The sequence below is a fragment of the Orbicella faveolata genome, unplaced genomic scaffold (genome assembly GCF_042242905.1).
Source record: "Orbicella faveolata isolate gen_17 unplaced genomic scaffold, um_ofav_v1 contig_15, whole genome shotgun sequence".
In the NCBI taxonomy this organism is placed as follows: domain Eukaryota; kingdom Metazoa; phylum Cnidaria; class Anthozoa; order Scleractinia; family Merulinidae; genus Orbicella; species Orbicella faveolata.
This window is the reverse complement of record NW_028301542.1, coordinates 8,562,501-8,572,500: the sequence shown is the minus strand read 5'-3', so window position 1 is coordinate 8,572,500 and position 10,000 is coordinate 8,562,501. Positions and strand designations below refer to the sequence as shown.

The 10,000-nt window shown below is 40.0% G+C and overlaps 1 protein-coding gene and 1 pseudogene across 1 annotated transcript; one reads left to right on the top strand and one right to left on the bottom strand.

Moving 5' to 3' along the window:
* LOC149113425 (uncharacterized protein KIAA1958-like) overlaps nt 1-591 on the bottom strand; it is a 2,989-nt pseudogene extending 2,398 nt beyond the window's left edge.
* Nucleotides 592-1,475: 884 nt separating this feature from the next.
* LOC149113424 (GFP-like fluorescent chromoprotein cFP484) lies at nt 1,476-6,393 on the top strand. Its single transcript, XM_089288295.1, has 5 exons — nt 1,476-1,653; nt 1,764-1,864; nt 3,616-3,834; nt 4,723-4,932; nt 5,979-6,393. The coding sequence occupies exons 1-5, from the start codon at nt 1,651-1,653 to the stop codon at nt 6,118-6,120; spliced, it is 675 nt and encodes a 224-aa protein (XP_089144421.1). The 5' UTR covers nt 1,476-1,650; the 3' UTR covers nt 6,121-6,393.
* Nucleotides 6,394-10,000: the final 3,607 nt, after the last annotated feature.

The following is a 10,000-nucleotide window of genomic DNA, read 5'->3' as shown; positions in this document are numbered from 1 at the left end:
GTTTAATTTAAATCTGCTAAGCCAAATTAGACTGGTTGAATGACTGATTGCGTCGAAGAAACAGGCAGATCTTATATATAGTCGTGGAAATAACCACGCTTTTGATGTCATGTATCAACTCTTCGTTAACCGAGGCAATGAAGGTTAACCCTAATGCTAACGGAAATGAAAATCAAGATAACAGTATCTTTACTTGATGATATGATGAATTATGTAATTCCATATGAAAAAGACCTACTTTTTGAATTCGTCGTTAATTCTAACGATTCACTTAAAACCAAAATAACAAATACAGAAATTAATAAACACAAACTTCAACTTAAATATACCGATTATACAACAATACGAAAAACGGCAAAAAAATAGAAAGGAAAATACGAGATTACTTACAAGATCTGTAAGGCACTCTGGAATTGACGACTGAATACAGCTAGAAAACTACGACGCTTTAAAACGGAATGTTGAACCAGAAGAATAGACTTAACGAGGTTACGTGATGAACAATAGACGATTACCTAACACGACGTGAAAAAACTAATTTACATTTAAAACTGTACGAGAAAGTTCGCAAAAATTACCCTGTAACAACATGTCGTTGTTACCCAACCAAAACGCCTCATTCTGGTAAGGTGGATGATCGAGTTTAGAAAACCAATAAAAAACGATATGAAAACCGCACGTGCTTGGAAACGATTTCAAACCCGCGTGTAAAATGTTTCTTAAGCTGCATATTCAAGACCAACACATGAAGATGAACAACTTTATTTAATCACACAGAGTTGCAATAGACTTTAAAGCAAGCTTATTTACTACTGACATTGAATATAACGGTACAGTTGTTAAAGTCCTCAAAACAGAAAGAGCTATTCTTTTCTAAATTAAATTCTCCCTCATTGATTGCGACCTTGTCTTTTGGTTCGGTCTCAACCTTGCTTATACACTTCGGCCCCTAAATGGCACTTACAGTGGAAACAACTTTCTCCTCCGGTTTTTATATTGAGTAGACTTTGGAATAGCGCTGGTCACACAAGTTTCCTCTTCTTAAGCTACTTTAGGAGGTCTAAATCTGTACTCTGCCATCTGCATTGCGAAGCAACGTGCTCGCTCAGAAGTCACATACAGTTAGGTAACAACGTGGCATTGAATGTAAATAAAATAATATCACAGACCAGCAAGCAGCAAGTAGGTGACAGGTTCACATTCCACGCCTCAAATAACACATATTTAAATTCAGAAAACTTATTGTAATGATAATTTCTATAAATTTTCTTTGTTGAAGAACTAATTTCAAAAACTTGCGCTTCGGGTTTCATCGGGTTTCAGAACGCTCGAAAACAATAAAAACAAATGTTTTGTCGCGTTTGGAAACCGGTGATGAAACCCGAAGCACGAGTTTTTGAAATAGTACGTGGACAACGAAAACGTGTGGCTTGGTATGATAGACATCAAAGGGTTGGTGTTTGTTACAATGAGTTGTTTTTTGTTACATTAGGGTTCCTGGCTTATAATTGATTCAATTTTGGGTGTGACATTCAGGTTTAAAGCAGCATCCTCAGTGCTGAGGTCTCATTCACCCTGGTGATTTGGAAGAGAGCAGATCGAGAACAAGAAGAGCTGTATTGCGCTAAAATCTTACTTGCGTCTACCATCATGGTAAGTGTTGCACGAGAAAAGGTTTCGTTTCATTTTGACTGATGAATTTACTCTAATGCTTATTTTGAACTGTTGGCTGATGTCAGATTTATCCCAATCTCTTTCCGCAGAGTGTGATTAAACCAGAAATGAAGATCAAACTGCGTATGGACGGTGCTGTAAACGGGCACAAGTTCGTCATTACAGGGGAAGGAAGTGGCCGGCCTTTCGAGTAAGTAAAAGTTTGCAAATGTTTAATCATTGTGGTCAGTTTTACGGCACCCTTACTTCGAGCATTGCTTAGTATTTTTTTTTTCATATTCTTTTCCCATTGAACAAGATAGAGAATACGTCCAAAGCCGTATTTTATTCCGTATATCGCAACAGATACAGGGTTTATTTCTCTTTCCTTCGATTTTACGACCCTTACGGTTACCGTACACCTTCAGAGGTGTCTAAGTCCAAGCAATGTTGCGCGTCCAGTTTAAACTGTAGACACCTGAACCCCTATTTCCAATTAATTAAAGCTCATAGAGCTGGCTATCAAACTATACCAAGAATTAAAATAAAAATTGAAATAAAAAGGAATTATCGAATTTTTTACGACTTGTAAATGTGAGCGCCCAAATCACCTTTTGAAAGCTACAACGCGAAGCAAATTTGGTTTTTCGTTTATCTAATTTGTTCCTTACTTTGTGGACCCAAAGCGCTAAAGAACGTGTGTGCGATTTGCCATATTTAATTTCCGTGAAAAGTTACTGAACATTTTCGAAATACGATGAAAAAAGCATCGACCGCCCGTAGACAAGTTATGTTCTACGTCCAAATTTGAGACCAAACGAACAAATTCTCTTTGACTTATAGCTTTTAAAAAGGACGCCAAAGGTTATTCGGACGCTCACATTTAGAGGTCGAGGAAAATTCGACAATTCATTTTATCCCCAATTTCTTGGTATATTGTGATAGCCAGTTCTATAAGCATTACTTTGATACAGGGGTTTTAAGTATCCACAGTTTCAACTGGACGCGCTGTATCGTTTGGACTCGAGACACCTGAAGTTTCTCCAAAGGTAAACGAACGAAGATAGCGAGAAAGTCTACATGAAGACTTTCAAAAATTAATTCTTATCCTTGCCTCGAAATCGAAACCTAAAATCTACCTGCCTTTGCTCTATGTTACAAGGATTGTGGGGCTAAAAAGCTCCACTTGCTATGTATTTCTTAGCCATTCATCATTTACCTGAAAAAAACCTTTCATTACTTGGGTTTTTGTCAGATTGAAAACATCCTCTGTGATGCGACCAGACCGTTAAGTGTCTCTTTATTTAACGTTTCCATAGCTAGTTTATCAAGTAATTCCCGCCTTGTTTCTGAGTTGCTTTCTTTTCCCCTGTTTCTCTTTCTTTGCCACATAGAAAAGTTGGTCGTCGCCTCATTTGTGTCAAAGTATAAGCACTGTAAAAGTGCGCACTATTCAAAAGAGCGAGCAACCAATTAACTCAGTCAAAGGAACTTACTGTACGGTTTGCGTATAGATAATAGAGCCAAATGGTAATGAAACCTGGCAAGTTCTTTGTTTTATGTTTTTGTTGGCTACTTTGAGGGTTGACCCCGCACAAAACCTGGCAATATACAAAAGGCGGTTATGTGTGCTCACACAACTAACCAAGACTGAAGCATTGCGATTGTAGTGTAATTTATACACAATCAATGAGCATTAAACGAAAGATGGGCAGGGTCAAGGACCTTTCAGCATACATTTTAGCCATTTTTATTGACTTGTTTAATAAGGGCTTTATCTACTAACAAAATGCTGTTGATGAGCATTTTAGAACTATTTTTCGATTGCCATTAATCAGGCAAAGCAGAGAAGTGTATCTGGCGTCATTATCCAAGGACTTTGTAACACAGAAAAATAAAAATCCGCACTGCATATGAACAGTTCCTTTTTTTTACGTTTTTGGTTTCTTGTTTGCGTTTTAGGGGAAAACAGACTATGAACCTGACAGTCATAGACGGCGGACCTCTGCCTTTCGCTTTCGACATCTTGACAACAGTATTCGATTACGGCAACAGGGTATTCGCCAAATACCCAGAAGACATCCCAGACTATTTCAAGCAGTCGTTCCCTGAGGGGTTTTCTTGGGAACGAAGCATGACTTACGAAGACGGGGGCATTTGCATCGCCACAAATGACATAAAGTAAGATGTAGAGCTCATGGCTCTCGCTGAGAAGATTTATAGGAAATTTATATGAAGCAGCACAAAAAATTAATACGTGATACTTCCGTCGGAGAATTGCCATGAAAATTGTTATCCCAAGTCAGAGTATTCTGAAATTCTATCTACAAATCTTCGAAGCGATTGCGGTTTATTTAGTTCAGCTTTGCATTCCCTGTGGAATGAGTATGCTTCATCAACTGATGTTTACAAGCTCGTGGAAACGTCTTCCAGAGTTAAAAACCTGAAGAAGTTTGCACCATAAATAGGCAATACATCTAAACAAGTTACATGATAAAATCGCCAAGAAAAATTAAAGGTCATTTCATTGACATACTACGGAAATTCCTCACTACTCTTCAATATCTATTCCTCTTCTCTTCAGTTCAAAACTGGCGCCAATATCCTTGTTTGACGTCACTAGCCCTTGTCTCCGTTGCCTTAGGTCGTGTGCTTAGTGATCCCGACTTAATAAATTCATAAAAAAGTCTGTTTTAACCAACAACACAACTGCTTGCGGCAATTTGTTCCATGCAATATAAGATTATCCCGATAAAAATATATTTGGGGTTATATAAACTTTAAGGCATTTTTTCAAAATGGTTCTCTCTGTGTATCATAAAAGGGAAGAAGAAAAAAATCGCCACTGGTTTTGTCTGGTATCATGTATCATTGCTAACTATCCCTGTAAATGACAAAGTCTTCCCTTTATCTTTACATGGTAACACTGACTATCTTTTATTTCTTTTTTATCAGAATGAAGAAAGACGTCGACAACTGTGACTGTTTAATTGAATGTTTTCTTGTTTATTATCTTAAGTGGTCATGGTAGCATTACTGAGTATATATGGCTGACCTTTCGTCCATCAGAATGGAAGGCGACTGCTTTTCCTATGAAATTCGATTTGACGGGGTGAACTTTCCTGCCAATAGTCCAGTTATGCAGAAGAAGACCGTGAAATGGGAGCCATGCACTGAGGAAATGTATGTGCGTGATGGGGTGCTTAAAGGTGATCTTAACATGGCTCTGTTGCTTGAAGGAGGTGGCCATTTCCGATGTGACTTGAAAACTACTTACAAGTAAGTTTTTCTTTTTTATTATCGGTTTAAGGTAATTCCTCTGAAATAAAAGTGACAATAGATTTTTGTTCAAACTTTGTCCACTGAATATTTGTCATATGATAACTTCAATTTTGAAATAATAAAAAAGGGGGTTGCCCATGCTCATTAAGGAACAGTGAGGCATTGAAAATGCCCCATTTTGGCATTATTTAATGGTTATTGTAAGAACGCATTCCCACTAATTGTAAAATCTTTGTGAACCCAGACTCATAAGAACACGCTACAGTCAATACATTGTGTCGGACACAAACAAACATTTTAAGTTTGATTCAGGCAGAAAGCTAAATCCTTGATGAAAAATTTGAAGCAAATTTTTTGACGTGGTTACCGACTGCAAAATAGAAAAGACCACAGTGTATCTGCTATTTTTCTTATTTATTCAATTTCAGCAATAGAAATTAGATCAATCTTTTCTCACGCAAAGCTTGTGATTAGTTGATTACAGTTGAAAAAAAATTGGGGTGCCCGTGCTCCTTGGTGAGCCTGAGCCATTTTTCAACTGACAGAGCTCAATATCAAGGCAAATTCGTCATGTTTTCAATATGCGCGTGCACGAGCGCGCGCTTATGACGCCATAAATTATGCACAGTAAGGATGCGCAATGCAAATGTGACGAATGACCTTAAGATATTGATGACTTACAATAAGGAGACATGAATAAGTTCATCAAGACATGAATAAGTTTTAGTGGTCACTGTTACAGTGGAATCAGTGACCTTAGCTCCGACTTCTAGATTAGAGATGCCCCATGTGGGGATTGGTGTTAAACACTCCAAAAATATCTGAACTGCAAACACAAGATCCAGTTAGTTATCCAGCGAACAACCTTACCTAGGAGGAGATATCTTTTTTTTTTTTTTTTATCAGGATAGTAAACTTCGGAAGCTGGCAACGATCAGGCTACAGTAGTAGTTTTCACATTTCAAACAGTATTGTATTTTTTATATGCTGATGCACTCGACCCAGTGTCACTAATTCGAGTTCCTTTGCTTCTTTGCATGCAGAGCTAAGAAGGTTGTCCAGATGCCAGACTATCACTTTGTGAATCACCGACTTGAGATAACATGGCATGACGAGGATTACAACAATGTTAAGCTGTCTGAGCATGCAGAAGCTCATTCTGGACTGCCAAGGCAGGCCAAATAAAGGCTTTACGAAAAGCCAAAACGGCAAAGAGTACAAGAAAGTATATATAAATGTATATTTTTCAATTGAAAGGCATTCCACTCGGAATTAGTATTTGATACTTTGAATTCAAGGATTTATTTTGGGATTTGCTAGCCACTAGCTTTATTGTTAAATTAAGTTAAAGAGGGTTTAGCATTTTTTCGGTATTACAACATAGACAAAGACGTCTTAAACCCAGTAGTGGTCAAGTACAAGTAAGAAAACTTTGGTGAGAATAAACTTGTAGTCGAAGCCAGGTTTTGTCGAGTTCTCTTGTCATAGAGTAGTGGTTTTGGAAAGATTTTGAATTTTTCCTTCCCCTTCGTCGCACCCTAATTTTTTGGTTTAAAACGGTCAAGTACAACAGGAATGGTGCAAGATTTAAAACAGGAATCACACACTCTTTCCTTTCTTTCTTTTCTTTTTAGACTTGGAAAATATTATTTTCCTAGTTGTAGTGGTGAAGCGATTTCACTCCATCACTCCTTCTTCACTGGGTCACTTCCTCTTAGACATTTGAAACCCCAGGGGGGGGGGGGAGGGGAACTCGAATATGAAAAGGTCAGGGATGCTCTTCGGAAAATTTGAGTTTTACTCCTAAAGGAGACTAATATGGGAGTTGCTCGAGCTTCATAAGACCCCTAAAAGATAGCACTTAAAACGAAATAGGTTCGATTACTAGCCACTGTTCAAGAAAGTATCTCTCGCGCACTTGTAGACCCGACTCGCGTACTCGAGAGATCAGCGGAAATCAAGCCTAAAACCAGAAATTAAATGATAGCGTTTCTTTTAATTATTACTTCTTCGAATGCACCCTAAAGGTTACTTTGACAGCTGAAGATGGTGATGTTTCGTCGTCAACACCCTAAGTGAGACCAGAATCCTTGATTTGTGCCCCAGACGACGAGCATCCCCAACCTTTTCATATAGGAGTTCCTCTCCCCCGGGTTTCGAACATCCGCTGTTTAGGCCGTTTTACGGTCGCATGCACTGTGTCAAGATAGGTATTCTTTGAAGTTCTGACGCAAGTACCCAATATCTGACCGCAGAAATACTCTACATTCTATAAATTTTCTCACAAACGTTTTTATAACTAGAAGCTACCTGTAATTATATAAATAGCTCATACAGGTTTAACCATACTCGATTGCCGAAAAAGAAGAGATTGAAAGTCACAAAATTGATGAGCTGTATGAATTTTCCAATGATTCAAGTCGTGATTAAGTGTTTTAGACGATCAACAGTCAAGAGAATTGAAGAGAATCTGAACGACCTGTTCCGCTGTTTATTTATACGATATTGTAAATAAATAAATACAGTCAATTAAATACGGACATGGCGAAATGAGGAACAAATAGTTGATAAGCTTAAATACGTATAGCAGAAATGACGAGGAAAAGGTTGTTGTTATTCATCGTGGTAGATGCAATAATAAGGTGTATTATCGTTTGTCTCACGATGTAGTCACTTGAGATGTAGATCGCGACGTTTCGACTGCTTACTGCTAGTCTTCTTCAGGCGATGAGGTCGACTGATTGCACGGTATCATTTATATGACAAAGGTCGGCTGTGATTGGTACATTTCGATCCTCCTATTGTTCCATTGTTCCGGCGAGTAGCTGTTCCCTCAGTGGTCCGCTGTGGTACCGTTCTCCTGTTGTTGTGTTTCTTGATCGTGAGTATCCATGTTTCAGGAACTTCAATTCCACTATCCCTGTTGATGTTATTAGGGTGAAGTCTTACGTGAATAGCTTCCTTGACCCTACGTGTATACCAGTGAGGATCTCGATCAATAAACTTGACCTCATTCCATATAGGATAGTGGCCGGTCTCGTGGGTGTGTTCAGAAACGGCGGAGGTCTGGGTAAGGGCGAGTCGTATATCCCTGTCGTGTTCTTTGATCCTCTCCTGCATAGATCTCCCTGTTTCCCCGATGTAGACGGAGTGGACATATCAGAGGCGGTTCATAATAAGATCAGACCCCGACACAAACAACCACCTAGGATCTATCGTTTGTCGAAGATCCACAAGGCCGACACACCGCTTAGGCCAATTGTGTCGTGTGTCAACACCTTTGCATACGACCTGTCTGCTTTCTTGGCTAACTTATTATCTCCTCTTGCAAGTAACTCGAACTTCACAGTGAAGAACTCAACTGACTTCGCCTCCACCATCGCCAGTGAAGAGATCCAGGACCACGAGATCATGGTGTCTTTCGACGTAGAGTCACTGTTTACCAACGTACCGATCGAGGGCGCCGTACAAGCCGCGCTACAAAAAATGGAGAACGACGCAGGCCTGGCTAACCGCACGACACTTACACCAGTTCAAATCGCGGACCTCTTGGATTTCGTATTAAGATCTACGTACTTCCAGTACAACGGATCGATTTACGAACAACGAGACGGCGCAGCCATGGGGAGCCCTGTACCCGCGGTTATTGCTAATCTCTACATGGAGATATTTGAAGAACAAGCAATAGAGTCCGCACCTTGTAAGCCTAAGATCTGGAAACGCTACGTAGATGATACTTTCACCATCCTGGATCGGGATAGAGTTGACGTCCTCCTGCAACACCTGAACAGTCAACAACCATCAATCCTTTTCACCATGGAGATCGAGAACAACAGCAAGATCGCCTTTCTCGACACGTCAGTTTACAGAGAATCTGATGGCCGCCTTACCATCAGTGTCTACAGGAAACCAACACATACTGATCAGTACTTAGAGTATGATCCACACCACCCTCAGTCAGTAAAGCGCTGTATTCTGAAGTGTCTGTAAGGCCGGGCTAAACGTCTCGTGACCAAACCATCAGCAATCGCTGGAGAGAAGAAACATCTGTCATCCGTACTTGTTTCTAATGGATATCCCTCCTCTTTTGTACAGATCACAAAGGCACGAACAACCCCAAAAAGAGAACCTGTCGCGGAATTTAAATCCACCGCCGTTTTACCTTATGTCCAAGGAGTTTTGGAGTCTCTCCGCCGCTGCCTAGAACAACAAGGCATTCGCACCGTCTTTAAGTCCGACACGCGGCCATACTCCATCTAATAGGTTGACAGAGACTTGCACCCTCCACTCGGTTTGTGTTTGAAGAAAGCCATCTTTTCTTGGTGGGATTTTTTAAGAAAAAAAGACTCATTTCTATTTGTCATGTCGACAAACGATAGCGGAGGTTGATCTAACGTTTTTAAAATAAGGTTGCACTAAATCAAAAAAATTAAGATAGCAACAGAAAGCAAGAATTAACAGGTAGCGAACAAGAGCGCAAAAGAGAGCGGGCCAGAGCTGGGGAAGAAGGCGAAACAGTACTGAACAATGCCGTGAATTATAGCGAGTCAATGACTAGAGAAAGAAGATGTATGGGTTATTGACCAAGTGTGAGGTCAAGATGGCTGGATATTGGCCAAGTTCTTTTTCTGCGTGTTTATGGACCGAGACGGAGTCGAGGTCTATAAACTCGCAAAAAAAGAACGAGGCCAATATCCAGCCATCTTGACCGAAGAGGTTGGTCAATAAAGGATTTATTATATGGCTTTCGGGGAAATTTTTCTTGCGGGACACGGCGGGTAGTCCCGAGCGGGCAAGATAGCTCCATCTTGCCCGCTTGGGTAGCCAATCACAGCGCAGGATTTGATTCATCTTGACCGCTCACGGAGCTATCCATATAATAAGAAATAATACCGAACAAAGCCGTGAAGCAAATGAACTTCCCAAGTTTAAAATTCGCGCGACGCGACGCTCTGCAGCCGTGCAAGAAAAGTCACATGATTTGATCAGGTGATGAACAAGAGAAGTCAAACGTGTCTGTGTGAACAGAGAAATTACAAAACAGTAAACACAGCGGAAAAAAGAA

Coding starts and splice junctions, on each gene's coding strand:
- LOC149113424 (XM_089288295.1), top strand. Junction 1,865..3,615: donor GGAAGTGGCCGGCCTTTCGA/GTAAGTAAAAGT, acceptor TTTGCGTTTTAG/GGGAAAACAGACTATGAACC. Junction 3,835..4,722: donor ATCGCCACAAATGACATAAA/GTAAGATGTAGA, acceptor TTCGTCCATCAG/AATGGAAGGCGACTGCTTTT.